The sequence below is a fragment of the Fringilla coelebs genome (assembly GCF_963513975.1).
Source record: "Fringilla coelebs genome assembly, chromosome: 18".
Lineage (NCBI taxonomy): Eukaryota > Metazoa > Chordata > Aves > Passeriformes > Fringillidae > Fringilla > Fringilla coelebs.
Genome location: NC_140044.1, coordinates 8,922,415 through 8,949,247, shown reverse-complemented (window position 1 = coordinate 8,949,247; position 26,833 = coordinate 8,922,415). Strand labels below are relative to the sequence as shown.

The 26,833-nt window shown below is 46.4% G+C and overlaps 1 protein-coding gene across 1 annotated transcript in view; it reads left to right on the top strand.

Annotated features, from left to right (window-relative positions):
- Window positions 1–5,149: 5,149 nt before the first annotated feature.
- The window catches only part of RIMS4 (regulating synaptic membrane exocytosis 4), a gene marked incomplete at both ends in the record, with an annotated part of 48,404 nt that continues 26,720 nt past the window's right edge, over window positions 5,150–26,833 (top strand). The window contains one exon of the mRNA XM_084218060.1: window positions 5,150–5,246. Coding sequence (XP_084074186.1) covers window positions 5,150–5,246 — 97 coding nt within the window. The remainder of the gene's footprint in view (window positions 5,247–26,833) is intronic.

Below are 26,833 nucleotides of genomic sequence, written 5' to 3'. Positions count from 1 at the left end.
CCTGCAGAGATGGTTTGTTTATTATAAATCAGGGAAGTGGGTAAGCAAGTACTTGCTCTTAACAGCGCTTTCTACATGCAGGTGCTTCCTCTTCCCTTTCGCACGGGAGTGAATATTGCAACAGACAATGTGTCTGCAAATCACCACTACCCTGCACTTCATCAGCCTGGATCTGCATTTTAGTCATCAGAAGAGAATCAGCCTGATTTAACATCCTTTTACTCATCCTGGTTGGCTGAACCAAAAAACACCTGACCCCAGCATTGAGAAGGACACGGTGAAGCAGGAGATGGTCTGCTGAGTTATCCCCCATGGGAGTGTCCAGCCCATCCAAACTCCTGCTGTCAGGGCTTGGAAGTCACTGAATGGGCTGAACCCGTGCAGTTTTAGAAGATACCATCAGTAAGAACAGAGCACAGCACGTGCTGTGAAGCCTTGAGCTCTCCTGACTCAGGAAAACCCTGGCTAGACAAATGTGAGAAGCAGCAGGGCTAGCAAGGGTCCCGAGGCTGACGGCTCAGCCTCTCATTACTCATCCTCTGGGCTCTGTCTCACCAGTCATTTAGCACCTTTGTGGGCTTGTTTTTGATAGCTAGAGAGGGCGTGAGAGAGATGTGACTAAAACAACAGGATCTGTGCTTTTAGATGTGGTGTCAGGTTGAAGTAAGTGCAGAGCATTGTGAAAGGCTCCACACAGGTAGCAGCCTGGCTGCTCTTTAGGGCATTGTGCGGTTCAGCTGTGCACAAACCAGAGCACTCCTGGCTTGCCTGGATCCCAGCCAACAAAGGATGTTGTAAAAACCTGTCTGGCTTATAATTTAATTTTGCTAAGGTTAGAACATTAGTGAAAAGCAGAAGGTAGTTTTGAGATTATGGCAGGAAATCTACAGTCAGCTCCTAGCTCCAACAGAGACTTTCCTTATACAGTGTTGGGCAAGCCAACCAAAACTCACAAGCTTTGTACCCTGAACTTGAATTAAAAAAAATTATGTTTCCTTCTGTTCTTTGTCTTGGCTTCTTGGACAGTGAGCACTTGGGGAAGAGAAAGTCTTTCACTCTGTATTCATACTGTGCCTGGTTCTTCAAGCCATCAGCCTGCAGTATTCCCTCTACACACATAGCAAGAAAGAATAAATAAGTTAAAATATGTATTGTTATGTAAGGGTACAAGAACCAAGCCCAGTGAAGCTGTGGTACTTGGTGTGTTGGGCACCTGAGCCAGCACCTCTGGGCATCACCCTGCACTGATGCCATGCCATGGGACCACAGCCCTTCTCTGGTGCTTAGTCCCTGGTTCTGGGTATCCACGTTCAGCACATCTCACCTCCTGCCCCCCAGCCTGCCCAGAAAGGCCAAGAGGAGCTTCTAAGTGGAATCAATTAAAGCCCTGAAGAGCAGGGATGGTCAAGTCTGTGTTTGTTTTTGGGTGTTGTAGAACATGGTGTGCTGCCAACCATGAGCTGCCTGGCTCCAGTATCAGCTTTGCTCAGGGCAGGGAAGGGGTAGCACGAGACAGGGAGGAGCCCAGCCCTCCTCACCCATAGGAATGCTGTATTTACTCTGAGCAGATTTATGCACGAGATGTGTTTTCACTAGCAGGGCTTGTTTCTGTGCTGCATTTGAGCTCCCAGCATGTGGACTATTTTTTGAGCAAGCAGTGGGCAGAGAGAGCAGAAAGAGCAAACATACACAAATCAGAGAGTTTGGTTTTATTTCCAAACAGGCATACACAGAACCACAGGGAGTACAAGAGGGAGAGGGCAGCATATGCTCTTGCTCCAGTATAAAAATGAACTTCCTAGGCTGACCCAGACACCTAAGAGTAAAGGCAAAAATATAAGCTACGTGACTAGTGGGAAGAGAAAGAGCCAGCAGGAAAAATCTATCAGAGCTTTCCATGGTTCAATTGGTCAGAGCCTGCTTCACTGGGGAAACAATCAATTAACCACTTCCACTGGGGCAGCCACAGACCTGCTGCTCTGGAGGCAGTAAATCTTGGAGTTTATTTGTTCTCGCCTGCACCCTCAGCTTATTTACAACATCACAGGAATCTTCCTCCCTGTTTATCCTCACTTCTGCAAGTCCCTCCCAAGGATCTTGCTGTCCATGTCCATCACTGAAGAAGAACTCTTAGAGATTAACAATTTCCAGCTTCATTGCAAATCCCTGTTTCCCTTAGACAGGCAGCCAAAACAAACAGTTTCCTCCAGGCATCTGGAGGGCATTGTGCCTTTAACTGTCCATCCCATTTCCAGCTGTCAGTGCCTTTTGGCTCACTTTAAGGCAGATGGTTTTGGTTTAGGATGTTTTGGCCCAGCCAATAATAAAAAAGCCCTGCAGGACACATATTTGCCCTGGCCCTGAGGAGCAAAATGTAGCAGTCAAATGAGAAGCAGATGACACCAAAGCTAAGGAATGATGTTCAGAGCCCTCAGGCCAAGCCAATCTGTGGCAGACAGGAGCAGAGAAGGACTCAAGCATGGCTGGTCCCTCAGATATAGTAAAGAGGGAGGTGCAAGACAGCCTGGAAAAAAAAGCACAAAAGGAGCATTTAGAGAGTGTGACCCAGTGGTGCTGAGTTCTGCAGGTGCAAGGAGCTCAGACTGTGTCTCTGGAAGAAGCTGGCAGATGGATGAGCATGGAGAAAGGTGCACAGAGGTGGGGGGGGATGATGATGGTCCTCCTCAGCACCTCAAAAGGAGGTCTCAAAGTGCTAAAAGCAGAAGGGTCTTCAGTCCTAGTATGCTGGTGAAGAAAGCAGAGTGTTGGAGACAGATTCACTCTGCAGGCCTGTGTCTGCCATCACTGTGCTTCCAAGATGTAGTGAAATGAGCAATTTAGATGGACACAGCATAAAGCTGAGATTAAACTTCTATTCCTCATTTAAATTTTTTATTGCAGTCTTTAAATGAAAAAAAAAAACCCAAACCAGCTGTCAGCACTTTTAGGTAACTTCTGTGCCTGGCAACCTGGAAGCAGATTTTGATTCACAGATGCCTCTTGCTCCTCTGGCAGGACTGGTAGACAGGAGCTGTCTTAACAGTTTTAATGCAACTAAATTTGTGCCTGTAGCTGCTCTTAATGCCTTGATTGGTGCTATTGAAATCTCTTCTTAAACATATGGTAATACATTCCTCACTGATTCCTTTGCCTTTCAAAACTCAGACCTGGAGATATCATTGTCTGTAATAAGTTCATTCTGTTCCTTCTGCTTTACTGCCTGCCTAGCCTAGCTCTGATGAAGTAATTCATATAACTCACTAACTCCAGAGCAAGTTTTGATTAGTTTTTGAATTAAATAACATATTTTCTTTTAGGAAGTCCTGCAAACTCATCTTGGCATCTGATATTCATATGATCTCTGCCATTCTGGATGCATCGCCAGTAATGAAGAACCTGGATGTCAGGGCTGAGTGCACTAATTGGTCATAAGTGCCCCAAAAACCTTCATTTGGGCCTCACATTTACTCTCTCTCTGTCAGGAGCTCCCTTTAACCTCCAAGCCTGGGGGGCTTCTAGCTCTTGCCTGGGCTGTAGGTGAGACTGTCTCAGACCTGTTCCTGAACTGATGTTCGGCTTTCCATGGATGACTTTGGAGCTGGTGTGTTGATAGGAGCCACTGGCATCACCTCCTGCTCCCCCTCCCATGGCAGGGGACTGTGCCTGGCCATAGGTTTGTCCCTGTCCTGTGCAGAGGCTGCTCCTGGCATCCCTTCCCTGGGAGCAGCCCTGCTCCTGCTGCTTCTTGGCACTGGCAGCCTCAAACACAATACAGCTCTGGTAGGACTTTCAGCAGACAGAAAACTTTTAATGGATTGATGTATTAACTGTTTGAGAATGGAGAATACAGGCTGTTTGGCCACACTTTTCCTAAGGGAGATATTGGATTCTTAATATGCATTTTTGGATTAGCACAAACAGGCCTGTCATTTCAGGGGGATGACATTTAGTTTTCAGGATGGGGGGACAGATCAAGCACAAGGAACATCTTCTTTTGTTCCCTGAGGGAACAGCAACCTTTTTGTGCAGACCACGAAAACACTCTGTCTAATACCATCCCAGGGTTTTGTTGCACTGAATAAATAAGGCTATACTGTGTTTTCTTGCCCAAAGCAGGACTGGGAGATGCTGTGATGTCTCTGCCATAGGCAGCACCTGTGGACAGCTGGCAGTCTTGAGCCACTAATTCTCCATAAAGCTTTTTAGAAAAAAATGAGACTTGGGGCAGGATCTGAAATTTGCTCATTTCACAGAGCACAGCAGCTTCTATCCCACGGTGTGCTGCAGAATGGGCTTAATGCTGAGCCACAACAGGCACCAGCCTTCCATTTAATGTAACACACCAAGGAAAACCTCTCGGTTTGCATGCTTTCTGCCTGGGAGCTTGTATACAACCAAATAGTGGCTTCTATATTTTGGGAAAGGGATTTTGTGTGTGTCTAAAGAGAAGTATGTGGGAGAAGGCTGTGAGCCGGGCTGCTCCTCCATTCACACCGGGGTCACTTACATCCCCTCTCCTTCGGAAGAAACCTTAAAGGTTCTACACCTGAAACCTTCAAGGTTGTTTCCTGCCGTCGCACTCAGATCAAAGCCAGGACCACGCTCTTCCTCCTGCATCTCCTCCTCTGTCAATTTCACTTTCTCACATCAATTCACAAGCAAACCTACACCTGCGTTATCCCAATGCTCGGGATGCGCAGCATCTTTTCCGGCCCGGGGAAGGCGAGAACACAACCGGGGCACCGCGGAGCCGGGGCCGGGGCCGGGCGGGCGGGGGGATCGCGGAGCCGGAGCCGCTCGGATCGCGGAGCCGGGGCCGGGGCCGGCTGGGCGGGGGGAGCGCGGCCGCCCCGGGCCGGTGCCGCCCCCGGGCCGCGATTGGCGGCGCAGCGGCGGGGCGGGGGCGGGCGGCGCGCAGGGCCGGCCGGGCGGCAGCAGGTGGCTGCGCTCCGCTCCGCGCCGCTCCGCGCTCCCGTCTGCCTCGCCTCGCCTCTCCTCTCCTCTCCTCTCCCCGCCGCCTCAGCGCGGCCCCGCCGCCGCCAAGACGCCGCGGGCCGTGCTCCGAGTGAAGAATGGGGCGGCCAAGCTCGCCAAGCCGCCCGCGGCCGCGGGCGAGACCCCCGGCGGCGCCCCCGGACCCGGGCTCTTCATGGAGCGGTCGCAGAGCCGCCTCAGCCTCTCCGCCTCCTTCGAGGCCCTGGCCATCTACTTCCCCTGCATGAACAGCTTCGACGAGGAGGACGCGGGTACGGGGGGCCGGGGAGCACCGGGGGGCGGCGGTTCCCGGGGCTGTGTGTCCGTCCGCCGTGGGCAGGCGAGGGTGGGTGTGCGGCGTGTCAGCGCCATCCCCGACCCCGCCGGGGGTTTGCGGCCGGGGGTTCATCCCCGCGCGTGTGCGAGGGGTGCCGGGGACCGCTGGATGCGTGTGCCTGTGGAGGTTAAAAGTGGGAACGTGTTCCAGCGGTGAAACACGCTCCGGCTGCTAATCGATAGGAAACACGGGTTATCTGCAAATGGAGCGGCTCACCCTCCATCCTCCTCGGTGAGAATGAAGGGCAGAGCTCAGGGAGGAGGCGTCCATCCTGCCGGATGGTGTGTCCACTCTGATTTATACACCATCAACTCTCGGGCTGATTGTTCCCAGGGGTTGTTAGCGCCGCACACCATGCTGCTTTTGGAGAGAGGAATAATGGGATTCTTTTAAGTGGGGGCAGAGTAAATCCCAAAACAAAAGCCTTTCCGAATGGATGCGGTGATTTTTTTTTTTTTTTTGCCGGCATCAGAAAGACCTTTCTGGCCTCGCTCAGACAGTTGGTGGCAGTCATAAAATGAGATCAAGCTTAAAAAAGAGGGACTCTGGTAGGGAAAAGTAGGAGAGGCATTGGGTTGAAGGGGCGAGGAAGGATGGTGGGTGCTGGGGAAGGTGCTGGGAGTAGAGGGCAGCACAGCCGCTGCGTGGGTAGGGAGAGAGGGAGGGCGGGCGCGGGAGTGGATGGAGAGCGGTCGGAGAGCCCGCTGTCCATTCCCGGTGGTTTCCTGCTAATTGAGGGGTGTTTTTCCCAGCGCACGCTGTACCATAGACTGAACCTGTGAGTCTTGTGAGTGGCAGATAATAAAAGTTGGTAACTAAGGCGTATTTTAACGCCGACTGTCATGGTTGCATCCCTCAAAATGCCGGCATGCTCCTTTGTCTAGTGGCTCATCCCGAGATGTGCAGATGCCAGCAGGAATACATCAGCCCGCCAGCTGCTACACCTGTAACGATGTTGTTTTTAAAGGAGTTGACGTAAGAATCAATTCATCATCTGTGTGATTAACCTAGACTTGTCATCAGCATCATGCAGGGGTGGCAGGCAGAAGATTGTCTCCTCCAACAGATGTAGTTTTTAAAATTTTTGTCTTAAAATTTTGCTGATGATTTATTTGCACTTCAGATTTGGCTCGAATGCTGAGGAGCGTAGAAGACAATAACGGGAGCTTTGGGAAGTCTCAGCGCTGTTGCTTCAGGAATGATTGATAGTGAGACATGCTCAAGTATGAGAACCCAGCACAATGCCTGGGACAGCATTTCATTCCCTGCTGTCCAACCCCTTCTGCCCTGAGCAAGGTGATAGCTTAGGTGACTGCTTCCTCTTCCAGCGCTTAAAAACAAAAAACATTTTTGCACTGGATTGTATTTATTCCCACTTAGTGAATGTTCATGCATGAATGTTAATAAGCTGCTCTTAATACAACACAAGTACTTGTCTCTGAATTAAATAAATCTCCAATTAAAACCTCATTCTCCAGCAGCTTATGAGCAGATCTTGCCTGTGTGAGTTGTCTCGTTAGTGAAGCTGCTCAGGGTGGATTCAGTGTGATGGGGATGTTGCAGTGTTGCTCCTTTATTTCGTGCCTGTGAGTGTGTGCTCAGACATGTATGAGCAACCAGCCAGGAGGAACGTGTGCTGCTTTTTATTTTTGGTGTTAAAACTACAAGTGTATAATTTTCTCAAGCAAGTAGATTACATGAAAGAGAAATTATAAGAGAAATGCTGAAATTGTGCCAGATAAGATTCTATATTATTCATACCCATGCATGCTTCTGAAATAGTGAGAGATTCTGATCAGTTTGGGTTGCAGCATGATTTCTGTCAAGAAAATAGATCTCGATAGCTCATTCAGGGAGATGAATACTGCACTTGGCAAGATGTTCTCTATAGGAGGAGGCAGAAAAAAAAATGAAATTGATCCCAGGGGCATTGACAAAGTAAACAATCCTATTTCAAACAGACACATCATCCATTTTGTCTGAAGCTGAGAACCACATCTTTAAGAGAATAGCCGTCCTACAGAAAAAGGAGAAGAGCTGATAACCGGCCAAGCTTCAGGGAAATGTGATGTTTTCCTCTGAAAGGGGAAAACGGCCTAATGATCGTTTAAATGTACAAACAAGAAAAATTCTTGAGGTGTTTCATTTAAGTTGCTATGGGTGGGTAATATCAAAGGAGCCTAAAAGGAAATTCACAAATGTGCTGAGAGCCGTGGCTGCATTTGGGCTGTGGTAACAATACCTCTGGCATCCAGAATCCTTTTAGTCTGGAAAAATGACTCTGGTTTTGACAAATAAGGAATTTACTTTTACTTATACAATATTTCCTTTTCTGCCATGGCTCTTTTGTTCTTCTTTGCTTGTCCTTGTGGACATAAGGTGAGAAGACTCTCCTCATCTTCCACAATTCCTTTGCCGGGTAGACCTGCAGTGTGTCTGGATGGGGTTCTGGGCAGTGAACTGGGTGCAGATGATCTCTTCATGTGCACAAGCCGGCAGCCAGTGGAGGCAGGAAAGCAACAGGGCTTGGAGCAAGAGACAGGATCATATTTGAGTGCTTCCAAAGCATGAGGGTGGTGGAGTTTCAGATATTTCATGTCCGTGTGTCTCTCCGAAGAGGCGGATGTAGGCTTCAGGGTTCCAATACCCTTTTCATTCCTCAGTTGCATCTACAAAAGATGCTCTGAGAAAATGAGGAGCTTTTTTTTGCCAGGAAGTTGCAGTGGGGCTTTGAAATAACCAAAAGGCACTCAGCAAGGACTCAGGGTTAATAACTCTTTTGATCTCAGCATGGTAATGTTGCTGGCCTTCCTGCTGGCTGAGTGCCACTGTCTTTGCTCCATTGAGGTCCCCAGCAATGTCAGTGAAGTTTAAGGACTTTTAAACTGCAGTTATTATCAGAATAATTGTTGGTTTAACTTATGCAAATGTCTATCCTACATTTCAGTTATGGAGCAGTAGAGTAAGAAGAGGTAAAAGTCAGTCATGCACTCTTTGTGGGCACATTTCTAGAATGCCTGTTTCTGACACAGATCTTGTGAACACAAATCTGAGCTGTTCTGAGGATCTGCCATACGTTTGGTCTTGGCTGGAATCAGCTGTTTGGAATGCTGATATTCCTGTGGGAACGTGTCAGAAGAAATCAAACTGCTGAGGACTGAACTGCCAAGTGTGTAGGTTAATAACAGGATCCATGATGACTGTGGGCACGTGCCTTGTAGGCAGCTTGTGGTGCCCCTGGGTGCAGCTCATAATGAAAGCTGGTGAATGGGGTGTATGAAATCCCTCTCTGACTGATGGTGGCCTTAGCACAGCCCTCCCCAGTTCAGGATGAAGTTTGTAAACATGGCTAAAGCAGAACAGAAAGTAAGGATTTTGTAGAGAGTACCAACAACTGACTTGGAGCTGCACATGCAGAACAAGCAAGCTTTGAGCAGGAGAGAGGAGGTGTTTTGAGTAGCTGGGACAGTTGATGTGGCAGTGCTGAACCTTCTGGGAGTTGGGAAGTCAGAAACAGTGCTCAGCTCTGGAGGGGTGAGAGCTTCCAGACCAGAACCCTGTGTACTACAGAGGACAAGAGCTACACCTAAGGAAAGACAGGTAGGTAAATGCCAAAAACCACTGAAAGGGATGGGGTTTCCTTTCTTGTACCTAAACTGCAGGGCTCAGCAGCACTTCTTGGGTCTGGGTGTGTGCTCCAGCTGTGCTGTGGCCCGAGTGGGTGAGACCCTGCAGTGCACCAGCTCCTTTCATCCCACAGCCTGGTTTTCTTGGGAAGGACACCTGCTTGCACTGGAAGAAAGCATCTGTAGCATGCCCTGACAGGGATGCAGATTTGGATATGTGGAATTGTAGCCATGGGTCACACTGCACATGCAGCTACCCTGGAATCCAGATCCAGCTTGAGCATCTACACCGGGTTCCTTGCACGCACAAGTGTGAAGGGCAGGGCTGCTCTGGTCAGGCAGCAGGGGAAGGTACAGAGCAGCTGTGAGGGACTGGCAAGTGTCCCCTCCCTGGTCAGGACCTCAGCACAGGACTGTCCAGCTTGGCAGAACCCTGTCCTTGCTGCAAGACAGGAGAATCAAATCGTGTCTCAGCCAGCTGGAGCCAAGTGTCTAGCAGAGAGAAAATGGTTTCCAAAGTCAAAATGTCTCCTAGATACTGACAGTAAGCCTTCCTTGTGTCAGCTGCTCATTCAGAAAAGAGTTGAATTAGAGATAAAATTCAGCCCAGGCTGCTGCTTTCACACATTATAAAGTACTGGCAGAGGCACTGTGTTACGATCAATTGCTTTGAAGAGAAACTATGTGAAATACTAATTTAATGGATTGATAAAAGGCATTTGAACTATTGGGGCGTAAGAAGGGGCTGTGGACATTTAGGTTAGTTTAGGATATTCTTTTGTTTGGGTTTTATATATTGAACTTCCTCATAATTTTAAACATTGACCTGCTCTATAATTTCAAACATTAAGCGTTACAAAGCTATTAAATAGAGAGAGCCCCTATGTGTGTTTTCATGTTGCCATGGATATATCTCAGTTGCAGCACTGTATTGGGGTACATATGGTTTAAAAGAAAATTATGATTCAAGACTTAACTAGTCCATTTTTACTTTTTTTTTTTTTTTTTTTAATATAGCCCAAGTGTGTTAAGTCCTTTTTGGGCTAACTTTGGTTTTCCTTCATCCAAAGTTAATTTTTGGAGCTCTGGAAGCCTCTAAGCAGTTTTGTTAGTTTGTAAGATAGGTAGCCATACTCATGTGGCAGACATACAGGGAGCAGGAGAAATTTTTCATCCATCTGGAATGTTAGCAATTTTTTTAACCAATCTTTTATAAATGAATGGAGAGTTTATCCCTGCAAAGATAGCCCCTAGAGCTGACCTGGCCATACATTACCCCAGAAGTGCCAGTTCTCTTGGTTGGTGCAGGAGGCAGTAAAATCCAGGGCTTTTCCCCCTTCTTGCACAGTAAGGAGTGTATCTTTGGCTGTTGGTTATCCTAGTGATTGTAAGAAATGCCTCTCTCCCTGCTGGGCGCATTCTAGCTCTAGGTAAACATGTTTGTTTCATAAATAGATTAAGTTGAAATAAAAAATGAGAACAGTTCTGGAAGAGCTGCTGTCAGATCAGTCTTCCATCAGAGGAGAGTGTATGAAAGGGACCAGCAGCCTGGAAGAAGAGGCTGTGGGTGAGACCTGCAGGGGCTGGTGATCCCAGACCCAGTTATGAGTTAATCCCGATCTTAAATACAGCGACTGATCCTTACACCGTGGTTGCACCTGGTCAGGCAGAGCTGAGCAATCCTTGCTGTCCCTTACCTGCCCTGTGCACTGCAGCAGCTTTCTGCTCTCAGGCCCTGCTGCTGCTGCACGTGTGATCAGGGGACCGCAGGTACAGACAACAGGTTTAGTCTTTAGTGGCCATGGGAGGCTGAGAATGAGTCAGCAGGAGGAGCGAGCGATTCCAAACCTTGTCCTTGTTTGTGTTGCTCTTGGTGTTGTGGCTGCACGTGAGAGCCGTGGTCCTGGGCCAGGTTCATGCTGAGCCTGTAGAAAGGCAAAGCAAAATGTCAGCGTCAGTCCCAGGGCGCTCGTGGTGCGTGGCAGAACCCGGCAGATGGGGACGGTGGGACAGATGGGCGAGCGCGGGGAAGGGTGACGTGGCATCGGTCAGGGCTCAGCGTGCCAGGCTGCCTTCCTGGGCCACCAGCTGCTTCCCACTCCTGTCTCCCATGGGGCGTCCTGCAGAGCCCTCCAGCACCCCCCAACCAGCAGCATCCGCCTGTGCCGTGCTGGGAGTTGTTAGAAACACTGATGTAAGGTGGGAGGAAGAGCAGCAGCTGCTAGCGTGGGGATCTCCAGCGCTGTGCCACAAAGTGCTGTGTAAAAGTTCCCTTGGTGCTCATCTGGGTGTGGGTTTACGGGGGACAGGGATGTGGCCATGGGCCGTGATGGTGGCTCTGCTGTCCCCTGGGCTTTTGCAGCACGCACTTGCAGTCATGGAGAGCCCAGCATCGTGTCTCCTTCCCTCGAAGGTGGCCTGACGTACTTCCAGGTATTCAGAGGATGATGCCGAGTTCCAGCCGTGTGTGCAGGAGTTGTTGAGGGTGGGTTATATGTGACCCCTGCCAGCCACAGGAAAAGGATGTCTCTTTCTCTTATTCTGCTGTCAGCTGGTTTCCAAGTAGAAGAATCTGTCCCTGGAAAGCTTTCTGTCTAGGAGACACTGTTTTTTTACTACTTCTATTTCATGTGCAGTTAATTCTAATGCAACATTTATTAATTCAAAAGCACTCTGTTCTCCAGGCAAAAAAAAAAAAAAAAATCTTTGCTCTGTCAGATTCTTGCATCAGGACAAGTTGTGAAACGCTGTAACTACTTCAACATTCCCGTTTGACAGAATGTGTGGATCTGCTTTGTGTAGGGAAGAATTAAGTTTGATTGGAGTAGTTGTCTTGAGGAATAATTTATCTGTGCAATTGTTTTCTGAAGCACTATTTGCTTATATTTGAATGCCTTCAGTTAGATTAGAAATGTGAACAATTTAATTTAGGAAATGGTCTGTAAGTCATTGATGGTTTTGGTGGGGCAGTGAGACCTGACTCACTCAAGGCTCTCAGCCCTGCCGTCTCCTCCTCTCTCCCACAGACATCTGTTGAGAAGCACCATTAGCATATTTGAATAAGGATTTCTGCTCCTCTGCGGAAGTGTTCAGCACATTTTGAATATCCCATCTATCCAGATGACGTTCCCTTGGGGTTTGGTTTTATTTTCTGGGAGGTTGCTACACTGTATGGCAGCACCTGTCGCGACCGGGGTTCTGCAACACAATGATCCATCGGTTGTGGCATTGCTTAAGTCATCTGCTGATGACACACAAATTAGGCACTCTCTGCTGTCTGTCAAACCATGCCTTGAAATCTGCATTTAAGTTTTATCTTTGGCTTTGCTTCTGCAAAACAGCACACTTGTAAAGGCTGAGTAGCCCTGATACAGCCCCACCACACCAGGGTGTGGCAAGCTCTGTAGCCTACCTTATAGTCAGATCCAGGCACAGTTAAATCCCTGAGATGGATAATGTTCCACCTCCATGCCATCAGGGTGTTCTATCGGCTTTGTCCAAAACACAGAGCACTCATACAGCCTTGGAGAAACCGGTCTAAAATGTCTGAGTGCTCAACAATTTGGAGAGTACACCGTGTACAAAGGTAAATGACACATTTTTCTCAAAGCTGTTTTGTGACTAAGAGGAACTTCAGCTATTGTCTGTGTCCTTATTCTTGCAAATGTAGAGGTAGAGGGGGTCACTTATATCCGTTCCCTCAGTAACTAATCTACTCCTAATCAGAAGAATAGTTTACCCTAAAATTTAGCTTAAATCTGAATAGAAATAGTGAATTGCTATTGCATTGCTCCCAGCAACATTGCAAGCAATTGATCACTGCTCTTCAAAGCAACTCTTCAAATCACAAAGCTGTTCCTTCTTGTGCCAGTAATTCCAAGCCAAGAAATGGCTGTAATGACAGCCAGTGCTGCCTGGCATCTCTCTCCCTCCTTTTGCTGTTTGGACCAAAGAAACCTGATGGATGGTTTTGTTTTCATCAGGTGTTTTGTTTTTTGTTGGTCTTTTTTTTGTTGTTCTCATTGGTTTTTTTTTTTTTTTTGCATAAAGCAGTTTTTCAAATGTCCTGTTGGCCTTCTTGCTGGATTTGGGATTGTGCAGGAGGAGCAGTGTGGACAGTGCCCTGGTTGCTGTCTGGCCCCTTGCAGTGAGGAGTATTTGTTTCCCACACTTTGTATGCAGTATTTCTGTAAATACACACTCTTGCTCCTGGCTAATACTCAGGGTATGATCCATGCTATTTTCCAGATCATTTCCAGCATGAGTGCTGTTGGCTACTCATTCCCTTTCTGGCATTTGTATGTTAATTTTTTTAGTGCTCTGAAATTACTGGTTTTTACATGTGCCTTTAGTGATTTTCTTTGTGTTGATTTGGATGGTTGAGCTACTTTATCCCATGAGTATTGGTCTGAATTCAATATCTGTCGTTTACTGAGACCCATGCTTATGGGATATTTGTGGGATTGGGAAGTGGGGTAAATGTCTGTAATAAGATGCTTTATCCCCTGGGCTCCAGAAATGCAGCAATGTTTGTGGATGAATTTGGGAGCTGGATGAGACTGTAACTGAGGTGAAATGCAGCATCCTTCAAAGCCTTTGCTTTCAGAGTGGCCTGTTTTGTCAGGCACCTTCTCATCACTTCAATCTGTGATGCTCAGGTCAAGGGACTGCCAGGCTGTCATTCCCAGTTAGCAGCTGGAATGAGGATAATAGTGGTTCTTATTGTACTTCACATTGGTGACATCTGATTTAAGAGGTTCCAGTCTCTCTGCCCAAGGAACACGTGGTGGTGTCCCTCTGGAGCTGCCCATCCTCTGAGGAGCAGCAGCTCAGCTGCTGGTGGGCTCAGACTTGCGGAATGACCCACCTTAGCAAGGAAGCAGCAGTGTCAGCAAGGGACAGGAGTGTGGGGACAGGCTGCCCCTCGCTCAGCTCCCTGGGCAATGTGGATGAGGCTGACATTTCCCAGTGGTGACAGTTTCCCAGTGGTGACAGTTTCCCAGTGGTGTGGGACTTGTGCCAGCTGCCCACCAGCAGTATGCATATTTACAGTTAGCAGGGAATGTATCCTGCCACGTGGATGCAAAACATGTTAATTGTGTTGCAGCCAAGATGTCTAAGAAGATTAAGATTTTTTTTTTTCCTTTTGTAAATCCAGCTCCTTGTTTAGCACTTATCAGCATCCTGGGAGGATTGTGTGGGTGGGTTTTTCTTTCTTTCTTTTATTTTTACTATTTACCTTTCTTTTCTTCTATTTTATGCATGTTATCACAGCTCCAGCGGAAAGCTAGGAAACCTTCACTCAAGATTGTAAGGTGGCTGCTTTATATCCAAATTTGTGTTTTAATCTGATTGTCAGAAGAAAAGAGAAGGTTTTCCTTTCTAATGCCTGTTGGATTTCCAGCTGCTGTAGTTCACTAATGCCTGAAAGTATCATGACTACTCAGATCCAGTAGCTTTCCCTGTCCCTTATGTTCAGGTTGTGCTGCTGTCCCTCTGCTGAAGCTCTGCTACCTCCTGCCCTGAGACCTCTCCAGCAGCCTGTGGGATTAGAGCAACTGCTCTGCCCCACTTCTGCAGAGTCCTTCCACCTTTAGAGCAGTTGGAATTAAATTCACAATAAGGGTAGACAGTGCTCCAGACTAACTTCTGAAGCTTGTCAGTATTCTGCTTTCCCCCAGATCTCTCCAAAGCAGAAGGATTTGCAGGAATTGCTGTCACAACCCACTGTTGCATTTCAATGGTAAATTTGGTATCTTTGCCAAAAACCCAGGCATTTTTGTGTGGGTTGGTCCCCACACATCTGTCTTTGTGGATCACATAGTCCGCAGTACATCCCCTCCAGATACAGGATTTTTGTTGTAATGTAAGTAAAGAAGAAAGACTTAGATCCCATTATCTAATGTACCTTGAGATAAAACCAAGCATTCTGCTGTCAGCATGGTTTCTACAAGAGTCAGTGCTTGTTTTAAATGCTAAATGTGCAAAGCTGGGCTTTTTCAAAAATGCCTATGAGTTTTGGTCTCTGGTATTTGTTGAAAGTGAATGGGATTTGGGGCCGTGTCTGCTTTTGGCAGTTCAGAAGATCACCCCACAGCTCTGCAAGTGTGGGGCTGAGGCTGCTGCCCTGGTTGTGCAAAGCCAGCTGGAGCAGAGGAGCAGACCCTCCCTGGGACCCTGCAGTTCAAGAAGTTGAACTTGGACGGGAGAGTAGCATTCCCTTTTTCTGGAAAAATCCCTTCACCCAGGATTTCTCTCCTGGGAAGCTGAGAAGCCTCAGAGAAAAGGAAAACAATTCTTATCTCATTTGCTTCTCCTGTGTTGTGCTCACCTGTGGAATGTGTTTGGAGATTGTTTACCCACAGGTGATTGTTTCATTGGATTCTGGTGTGAGTTCCTTTGACTCTGTGGCCAACTGGGGCCAAGCCGTGTTGGGACTCTGGAAAGAGTCACAAGTTTTCATTATTATCTTTTTAACATTTTAGTAAGTATCCTTTCTGTATTCTTTAGTATAATACAGTATCATAAAGTAATAAATTAGCCTTCTGAGAACATGGGGTCAGATAGATGATTCCTTCCTGCCTTTGTTGGGACCCTCCCTGCAAATGCAGTAGGGGAGCACTGAGAACACTGGTGTGGAAAGCAGGGCAGGCAGTGCTGAAAGTGGGCGTGCAGGCCAGCGCTCAGCCTGGCAGACAGAGCCTGTTAAATCAGGGTGATTTATGGAGCAGTTGCTGTTAAAAGCTTCCTCGTGCACTTTAGGAAGCGGAGCTGCCAGGTTGGTCAAACTCCAATGCCCAGACAGTTTGAATTGGCTGCCGGCTGCAGGAACGAGCGTGGCGAAACTCGAACAGCCGCTTCCTCCTGCCTTTGCAGGCTGCCACATCGCTGCTGCTGCTCGCCAAACAGACAGTGTCAAAATGTTACGTGCTGTGAGGACATTGCCATGGCAACCTTAGCATCCCATGACACCCGCTCTCCTGCTGCGGTGTCAGCGCAGGCTGCCGTCCATGTGCTTTCCTGCTCCATCTGGGGCCTCGGGAGTGCTGTGGTATGGGATCATGTGCATTTCTTCATTTGTGGGGCTGAGGGTGGAAGAGAGGCTCTCACTGGGCTTCTGGGTGTCTTAAGTAAGGCAATGATTCCGTCTTTTAGCATAGCAACACTCTCATGATCGTGGTTGGGCACCTGGCTTTGCTTTCTGCGGCGCTGAGGAAGCAGCTTTCCCTCCATCAGGAGCTGTGTCCTACCTGGCATCAGAGCACCCACACTCCTGTCAGGCAGCTCTGAGATCACTCAGTTTGGACAGACACTCTCATCTTGCTTTGGGACAGTCCTTTCAGCCCAGAGAAAGCCTGTTGCTGATGTCCATCCATCTGCAGCCTGCAGCTCCCTCCTCCCCTTCCTTAGCAGGAGCCATCAGCTGGCTGTGGGCTGGTTTTGGACATTGCCTCACACCTTTAGGTGGAGTTTCCTCCATGGCTACCTGGAGGTTTCGTCATGTCTTGATCAATGTTTTGGATTTGCCTAAAAATATATCAGTTTTTGCTGCTACCTCTGTGTCCCGCCAGGATTTTCAGTATTCCCCAAGGTTTATTTTCCCCTTGTCTTTCTATATTTCTGTATTTCTGCCAGGTAATGTATTCCAAAATTAGCATCATGGGTTTTTTTCCACACATGTTTATTGGCTCTTTTCCCTTGACATAGGGAAAGCTGTTCTCAATATAAGCTAGAGCCTTGGCAAGAAATAACAAAGGTGGAGATGTTTCCTGTATGGCAGCCTGTGGACCTTCCACCAGTGCACGTTTCTGACTCCTGCTTGGTATTTTATTAGAGCAGGAGAGGGATCTGGGGTTCGTTATTGTGCGTGTGAAGATTCTGCAAATGGCAAGGACAAAGAGATATTTAACTAAGGATTTGCCTGCCCAGTGTGTACGGGCTGTGGATGTGCAATTCAAGGAATGTGGGTACACAACAAAGCTGTTCTTCACGCAGTGGTGCTACAGCATAAAGGGATCCTATATGATAGAAGCCAGAGCTTGTGATCTTTACCTCTGGTCTAAAGGGTCTGAGAGGGTAAATGTGAGGTGTGAGAATGTACCTGTTGAGGTTAGGGGAAGGAGCAGGACTTGATTTTTCAATAATTTCTGTTTGTCCAGACCCATTTCTGAGCTGTTGCACAACAATAATTCTCAGCTCTCCCATCTTGCCCAGTGCTCTGCTTTGAGTCGTGCCAGAGTCCCAAGTTAATCATTCTGTAAACTTGTTTTTCATCTGTTTCCACTGAATTCCTGGCATCTGCCTAGTAACAGGAGTAGGTCTGTTCCTGTGACCTGGCTGCTCAGTCTCTGCAGAAACACTTTTACTGCTCCTGCACAGGAGACGCTGCTATGTCCTAAACTCAGTTTTTCCCAAGACCCAATCCAAGCCAACTGCCTCTAAACCTGGCATCGTGTGGGCCCTATTTCAATATTTTTCTATTTCTGTCTCAGTACTGCCTGGCTTACCTACTAAAACACTCTATGAAATATTGCATGGTCGGTTGAGGCAAAATCTGGCTTGTTGATCTAGGAATAACACCAGGCAAATTATCCACAGTCCATTTTATTTGGTGAATTGGACTGTTTTCACAGCCTGTTCACTGCAGCTGTCTGCTGCAGAAAGGCAGCAAGATTGTTGGACAGAGTGACTGTAAAAATCAGGAAATCTTATTTCAGGCCATAATTTTGTTTAATTTCCTGAAATCTAGAAAGCTGTATATTTTCTAAAACATCTTTGCTCTGGATCTAAGGCTGGGTTTGCATAGATAACCCATACAGGGTGCTACCTGCATGGAAAATGTTGGTGGGAGGGTTGGTGAAGCAGGGACAACCTGATGGTCTGAAAATGCTTCACTGAGCAAAATGTGAAAAACTTCACAGGCTTGTGCCGGTTTTGTTAAGAATGTGCTTTTATATACAAGCTGACCAAGTCAGCAGTGTTCTGTGAATGTCAGTTATGCAGATTAAAGCAGCATTTGGCATCTGATACTCGGCTAATACTCAGTTAATGGTTTGAAAATTGGATTTTGCCTGCTTTAATGCTAAACTACTATGTCAGGAAAGATTATCAGCCTGTTATTTCAGTTTACAAAGAGGGGGAAAAAAAAGCTTAACATCCTGATACAAGTACATCGTGGAGGGTTTAGACATCATAAAAGGTTTGGTGACCTGTTCCTTTAACCTCTTATAGTCATCAAATTTGAGAGGAAATTGCAGTCAAAAGTGAACATTTTAAAACCTGCTGGTCTGAGTGGTCTAAGAGTCAAGCTGCTTTTTCCTCTTGACATTTCCTCTGCTTGGTCCACTAAGGCTGCAGTGCAGAAAGGGGGGAAAGAGCTGCAGAACTAGGACAGACTTGGAGTATATTTAACAATGTTCTATTTCGATGTGACAACAGCTATCGAACACCTACAAGATTGCAAACTGTGATTCACTCGGAAGCTGATATAACTGATGTCACGTTGTATTAATAGCTACAGAATTGTAACTGCTTTTAGCACTGAGATTCATTAACAGCCTCTACAAACACTCTTGACAATCAGTTGAAAACCTGAAAATATTAGGTGTATGTAAAAATGGATTATGCCATGAAGGAACCTCCCTGTGCTGCCAAATGTGTTTACAGCGAGTTCTTGAGGGTGTTATGCATAATGATTCCTCTTCATCACTTTTGGTAGGTCTTAGTGATAGCAAAAGGTGTTTGAGGACTGATCCACACTCTAAATTAATTAGGAGCTGCTGATCTAATGGGGTTGCATGATGTGAGTGCATTTGGGGGTTATGGTGTCCATGGCATATTTCTTGGCACGTGGAAGCTGCACAACCCTCCTGCATCTTGCTGATGATGTCTTGGAAGGTGTTTGTCCCTTCACCTGTTCTAGCTGCACACTTTGGCTTCAATGGGTGTGGCAAGCCATGCCTAGACTGAACTCTCCAAGGGGTACCAAGTGCAGGGAGCTCTGCTCCCCTCTGAGCCTTGCATGCTTTCCTTGCTGAGAGCCATGTCTGAGGAGATGGGTGTGGAAGAGAAGGAAATGTTCAGTTCTTCCTATCCTCGAAGATACTGAATGAGTAGCTAACAGTGATGGCACATAATGGCCCTCCAGCCTCTGTTAGCTCTCCTGTGGGCTGAAGGAGTTGGCTGCTCTTCCAGGCTCTTCATAAACTCATCCCTTCATGACACACATGTGGTTTTAAGCTTTGCAGCCCCTGCATGACAGGTCGGGACACGGTTGTAGAAGTGAAATTAAGACTGAGATGCAAGGGAGGAAGTGTTCAGGGTGACATTTGCTCTGTGTCAAGTTGTGTAGTCAGGCTTGTCACTGGAAGTGAATGTGTGGACGTGTAAAGCTGGGCTGACATTTCCAGTGCTCTGGGTGTTTCTGAGAGTTGTTCCATCATGATTGGCCACCTACTTCCCTTAGTTCCTTCTTTCCCATATATCACAGTACTTCTCTTCCTTTTGGCCTTGGATAATTCCCTTTCCTTTAAGTTTTCAGGTGATATCTGCTCGGTCTCAATAATCTGAAATCATATTTTGGCATCTCTCATTTGGATGTGACCTTACTTTTGGTGGCCTGTGACTCTTAGGCTGTCGTGTGCTGACTTCTGGAGATGGAGTCTTCTGAGACTGGTAGGAAAGGTTGGCTCAGGACGCAGCAAAATTGCAAATAACAGTACTTTGAAAACAGTACTGTCTGCCAAGGAAGCAAAGCTCTGTATTTTGAGAAGATGGAAACCCTAAGCCCTTTTTTTCCTTTTTCATTGTTCTTTTTTACAAGATTGGAAATCTTGGTTTTGAGTACATTGTTAAATGGTCATTTGCCCTTCCTCCCTAGAGTTACAGGTGGCTGTCCAGATAATTAAGTACAATTGATCATCTTCCAGTAACACTGTTTATATTTTAAATATCTCAATAGCAAGGGATTCATTGGGCACATAAAACAGCAAGTGATCAAACCACGTCTGGCTCAACATGTCTGTTGAAACAGCCTATGACAGTTAAGGAGTGTAATTAGCAAGACACATAGAATGGGATTGAAAAAAGATGTGAAAATAAGCAGAAGGATTTGAAAAGGATTAAGAATGTTAATGACAAACCAGTAGTTAAATGGTGCATGATTAATGACTGTAGAAGTAAAAGGTTGACTAAATATTGTGACTCTGTAATGGCTGCCCCAAAGTAATAGAAAAATACTCTTCAAAAGAATCCAGACCTGGATTTATGATGACACATATGCTGACTCTGGATTTAGACCTGTTTCTTAGACTTGGTTTAGGTGAGCATTCCCTGGGATGCCTTTCATGGTTGACTTGAGGACCTGAGATTCCTCTTCCATCTTTAACGTTGATGATCAGGATCAGGATATCACCACCCCACTGAAAGGCTGAATCCCCTTCTGAACTGTGGTACAGGTGGACTGGACTGGCAGTTTGCAGCATTTCAGTAAAGCTGTTCTGAGGAAAAGCAGACTCTGTGTTCAGTAGCTCCCAGCTTACAGAGTTTAGTTTTGTCTCTGAGCACTAAGTTGCTTTGATTTCAATAATTCATCTTCCTCCAACTGCTTTATTGTCACTTGATTTATTAATGAGTTGGCTCGGACACTGTCCTAGTGCTTTCTCACAGCTGGGTGAAGCCAAGGGTTGTGCTAAGCACAGATTGTGTGAAAAAAACACCATTTCAGCTGGCCCCTGAGGGGCAGCACGGTTAGACTGGTTGTGCAAGAGCTGGAACTCCCAAACTATAACCTTGCTATCAGTAGCCCTTCCCAGCCCTCATTCTCTCTCTGTCTTGTTGTAGAAGAACTTCAGATCATGCTTTGTGTTTTTCTGGGAGTGGATTGTGATGGTTAATTAGATAATGTTTGTAGAGCAGTGTACAAAACCTGCCAAGGGTCACTGTCCTCACTGGTATTATTAGAGCTGGAGGAAGACTGCCAGAAGGTATTGATTACTTGGTAAAAATAAACCCTTCAAACTCTGGGTTTTATTCACTGCTGCTTTTTATCTCGGCATCCTGCAAACATTTCAGAGGGTGGATTTGTTTGCCAGAAGATCAAAACAAAATGTTGACAACTACTGGTGCCAATTTGTAGCCTCCCGTGTGGGCGGCATCAGAGGAATTTGTGCAGTGCTCTGGAAAGTCTTTCGAGGCTCTGAATCCCCTTGGATCCTGGAACTGTTGTTTGAGCAAAGCTTCCAAGTGTCCAGGTGGGATAGCACATCGAGTGCCAAGCACAAGAGGATCTCTTTGGGGCTTGTGAGACTCTATTGTGTATAGAAACTTGTATAAACTTCCTGAAGTGACATTTTGATTCGCGTAGTGAAGTCTGTCAATTAATTGAGTAAAGCTGAGTCTTGCAAGGTGCAGTGGGTGCTGTTGAGAGCGCTGTGTCTGGCTGGTGGGAAGGGCTCAGTGCCCTCTGTGTTTTCTAGTTCATCTCTCAGCCATGGTTTACACTTCTCACCGTGGAAAATGTCACACTTGGAATTCATTAAGCAGCTGTGACTGTTGAAAGGGAAAGCTGTTCCATATGACAGTAAAATACAGGGAAAAGTCACGTACCTGTGGCAGAAAATACATGGGAAAGGCAAATATTGTGTTATGTTCAGAAGGGCCAAGTCATGCTTCATAAAGGGCAGTTTTTAAGGAGGATGGATACAACAGGAGGACAGTTCAATCAGGAATATGCTGCACTAAGGATGCACTAGTCAGTCATGGATCCAGAGGAATAGAATTCAGTTGTGACTTCAAATCAGGTGTGGCCTTGTGGTTTCTCTGATGAAGATATGCAGTTGGAGCAGAAGCAAAATGTTACATCCTTCTCCAAAACAGGCCAAGGACAAAGCACAGACCTCCAAACATCTGCATGTGTTCTGACCTAAAAATTGCTTCAGCAGGGAGACTAAACCAGGCTTTGGTGGAGACTGCAAAGTGCTTTCTGTGCATGTGTCAGACTTGCAAATAGGTTCACTTTGATTATCACAAGTCCCCTTTGTGTTCATTCTGAGCCATCAAGCTTCTTGGAGTGAATATTTGGGTGAATGGGAAGTTTTTAAGTGGACCGACTGTCATCCAGCAATCTTAAGAACTGACTTGTCATGGAGCAAAGGGCACGGCTTGTCAAAGCTGGCCAGTGGTGCCTGGAGGTCCAGTGCTGGCCTGGGCTGCCAGCCTGCTTCCTCAGGCACAGAGCACTGCTGGGGCTGCACTGACCACTGATGCTTTGGTAATCTTGAACTGGTACCAGCTGCTTTTCTTTTAAAACTCAGGACAAGTCATGAGCAAAGGCAGGGCAAGAACCATCAGCAGATGCTGTCAACTGACTCCCTTGGTGCTAGTTGCTCAGATTTGTTCCAGAAGTAACTGAGATGTGAGCAAGTCTTTCAAGTCTTCTAGCCGCCTGCTGCATGAAGTATGAGTGAAAATGGTTAAAAAAAAGGCAGATGACAGAATTAACATCTAGCTGTTTAGGTAGGAGGCTGGTGAAAGGGAAGAATGGTGCTAGGGCTGAGAAGTAGCAAAGAGGTTTCTGTTATTGAGATTTCTGTTTTTTCAATATGTCACAACCTATCAGTAACTGAAAGATGGAGAAAGAGCCATGGGAAATGGGACAGTAAATACCTGCCAGCACAATTTTAATGCTCTTTCAGTTGAGCTGTTTAAATGTAGTTGCCTGTTTGAGGAAACCACTGAATATATATTTTAATGCTTTTGCTACTCATGTGGGCAGTGCAAAATCATCCCTGATGGTCCAGGCACAGGTGGAGTTAGACATGAGCATGGGAGAGGAGTGGCAGATACTCTAGAGATGTGACAGGGCTTGCACGTGCAGGGTCCTCAAACTACAGAGGAGGAGAACCTGGGAGCAGCCTTGGAAATGAATGGGGAACTACTGCAGCCTGAGGACTGTGATCTCCCTTCTCTGTTGTGGCAAAAGGGAAGGAGTAAGACATCTTTGTGTCTAAGTTATCTGGAGAAAGTCAGGCAAGGTTTCTTAGGATGCACCTTCAGGATGCTGGCCCGCTGTCCACTGATTCATGGCTTAGTAATTTTTTTACTCTTGGATTTTTTCCTCATTGATTTAATCCAATTTCCTTTTGACCCCTCATAGATGTCCATGAGCACCCCAAAGTCCTGCAGTGAGGAGATGCCCAGCAGTGCCACTGCCCCTGTAGCCTCATGAGGATGTCTGTTAAAGTTGGTATGATCAGTTCTTGGCTGTGGGTTGCCACAGAGCTGTGGCAGGGCAGACCCTAATTATAGCACATTATGCTGGTTTAATGACAGTAATAGAAAGTCAATTTATAGGCAAGAGCAAATTGCCTTTTTATATGGGGAGGAGGATAATTCCTCCCATGTGTTGCATTATTAAATTTGTAATCTTCATTTCTAATGCTTTTCAAAAGTGAATATTAACAGAATCTAAAATGCAGCTCATAAATTTATGAGCTGCATTTTTTCCCCAAACTCTTCAAGTTCTATAATTTGTCTTAAAAGGTGAACTTCAGCAAGGTTAGGGTTTTTTTTTCTTTCTTTCTTTGCTTAACTTATTAAATGAAAATCCCTTACTTGCTGTCTGCCTCTGGACAAGCTTAAAGGCTCCAAAGATATTGCATTTTAAATAGCAGTAATGGATATCTATTTCCATTCTTGCTGAGTGGAAAGTTCTGAATTCAGGCTTATTCCCTGGTGATGAAAGACACTGGAGAGAAAAAAAAAAATGACACGTTTTCATATGTCATTTGCTAGCAAGGAGGCTGTTATGATGCTCTTTTTTGTTGCCAGGGAAACAGAGCCCTGAACTCCTGTCTCTGCAGGAGGAGGAGGGAAGGATGCTATTTCACTCCTGAGCTCGATTTGTAATTGTGACTTGTGATCAGAGGCTGTGAATGGGTTGGGACTGAGGGTCTCACCTTCAAGCTCATTTTCAAAATTGTGTGTCCTACCTCCTTCTGTTTGTTTCCCTGCCTGTGAAGGTGGGGCCGGGTGCGGTGGGTGGCTGGCACAGGTCGCTGGCACAGTTGCTGTACAGCGGAGTGAAACAGTGCTGGGAGCCCAGGCGGTGATGGAAGGGGATTGTGCTTCTCTGACCTTGCCAGCAACATCTTGAGAAATCCCAAGGCTTCCCTATGTCCGCCCAGTTGTTAAATCTGAGAACAGAAACATGAAAGTTACCTGCAGGTATCAGAGGGCAGGAAGTGACAGTGATGCAGGTGCTTCGTAAGCTCCGTGTCCTCTCCTGACCTTCTTCCATTGCTGTTGAGCAGTCCTTGCCTGCACAATTTATAAAGAGATTCCCACCAAACTTTTTTTTTTGTGGTTACATTAAAACTATTTTTTCCACTCGCACGCTGCCCTTTAATGCGTATTTGATCTCGCTGAACTGTCAGTGTTGCCTGCAAGGCTGATGCTGGCTGTATCACAATTGCTTCTTCATCTGCTCTCTTTTCTGCTCTCGTAGTAGACAGAGATTAGCAGGGCGCTCTAAAGCATTTTGTTCGTTTTTCCTCCTCCTACAAAATTTGTTCAGAAATATTTGGCACAGATCAAGGGATTGTGGTGAACTTTCTGCCAGGTAAATGTCATGGGGTAGGCATGCTGCAAACAGGCATTGCTTCTCAGGATGCTGTGCTGGCGTGTGGCTGTTGTTCATTGTGTGTGATTAATGCAAATTCCGTTCAATATGGTATTGAACACTGATGTGCCTCTTCTTCACTAGGGACTGATTCTTACTACACCTAGTTGCTGATAATTGAGAAAACAAGATTTTGGTATTGTTCCTAAAGTGTATTAATCTCCTGTATTAGTTAATCTGTATTAATCTGATGATTTTTTGCTTCCATCCTCAGTAGTGCACATCCAGGCATGATATTTTGGTTGGTTTCCCACGTTCTGCAGTATCTTTCAGCAGAGATGAACACATCATGTTTCTTCTCCAGCTCTGGCCAAAAGGCTTTTTCTCCTCTGTTGAAAGCTCAATACTCTGCATAGACAAACAGTGAACTCAATTTCCCAAAGGACTTCAAATAATCTGGGATGTTTTTCTATCTGAGTGCTGCTTTTGTGCATGCAGCAAGTAGCTGTAGGAGGCAGCTATGTGTCTGCCATGTTCGTCTGTGGGAGAGTGTGTCACTCGGATGAGAGCTTGCATGTGTCTCTTCAGGGTTTGGGCTGTGAAAATTTTGCTTGAATGTTTTTTCTTAGGTGTCTGCTAGTTAAATTCCAGCGCCTCTGTTTTTGGTGTTGGATGGTGTTTTCCATGTGTAGCGGCCTGACTTGTCCCCAGTTGAAGATATCTGTGATGGATGATTGGCAGGGCTGTTTGCAGTGATACAAACTCACTTTGATTTCTTAGTCACCGTGAATGACTTAGCAGCGTAAGGAACCATGGCTCCTGTCCTGCTTCTGGGCATTGAAGCCTGACCTTCCCTTCCAGTTGTCATGAGATATCTGCAGTGAAATTACTGCAATCATGAAGGGCTGGGTGCTCTCCTTTCACTCCACCCAGGCAGAGCCCTGCCCTGGATCCAGAACCTTGATCCTGAAAGGGATCTGTGTGAGAGAAACACTGTGAGTGCACTGGATCCATTTGCAGGCTTTTGGGAAATGCAGTCACTCTCTGAGCTCTCCCTTCAGCACCACAGGTGTGCTATAAACAGAGGGTTTTTTACCGTTCTTGGTACCATTTGTTGAAGAAAAGGGTTCCCTTTAGGGCACCTGTGGTGGGCTGTGGTACTTGCCTGGCACAACAGACACTCCATAGCCATGGACCTGTCGTGGGATGTCCCTGTGTCAAAGCAATATGCAGAACTACAGGGGAAGAACATGCTCCTCTAGCATTTGCTACAGGTATTCCATGAAAACACCTTTGGTGAAGCCTGACACAAGTAGTTGTAACATTGAGTTAGGAACTCAATGCCTGAAATTGTTTAACTTCTCTGGAAGCCAGACCATTGGCTCCCCCCTCTCTGCTTCCATAGTGGATCAAATAATTGCTTCCAAATGGACACAAGTTATTAAGCAGTGTATATAATTAAAGCTTCACTTCTTGTGAATTTGAGCATTCATTTCCTTAAGGGGAAAATATGATGAAGTAATTATTACCCAAGCTAAACACAAATCAAATGTTGTTCTAAAGGCAATTCTGCATGAGGATTCTAGTTTATGAATGACTCCAGGGTTCTGTGTGGCTTTGTGCCTGTTAAGGAAATGGGGCTGTGTTTTTAATTGTATTTATAACGAGTGAACAAAAGGTTGCATGACTCATGCATTGTGCCAAGACTGCTGCTCTCTGTGCTCACACACACGTGGTCTTGACAAAGCTGCTCGCTCCTGAAAGAGCATCAGTAGGACAGAAGAAAAGGGAAGAAATCTCATTAATAAATATGGTCTTGTCAACTGCTTCCTCTGAGTTTTGTCTGTCAAAACTAAACTTTACCTGCTGTGTAGTAGCTGTGATTTTGAGGGAGGTAAGTATTTCTTCAATGCTTAAGCTGCTGTCTTGACTTTCTTCCCATCATTACTGCGTAGCAGACACTTTCTAGTTTCAGCTAAATTTGGGGGAGATGTCCAAGATGTGCAGACTCTAAAAATGCTGGTAAAGATGGCTCTGGGTAGAGAGAGAGAGAGACATGAGCTAGTGCCCCTGGGAGAAAAGGCCTGGTACCTAATCTCAGCTCAAAATTCACCTTGTGGATGGAAGCAGTCTGCTGGAGCTGAGCATCCAGTGGGACAGAAAGGTGTGTCAGCACCTCTGGGAGGTTTTGGTGGTTTCAGGAGGCTCATGGCCTGAGTCCTCTTCTGCAGCAGGAAAGCACAGCTGGCAAACAGGCTGCTGAAGTTACTTTGCCCC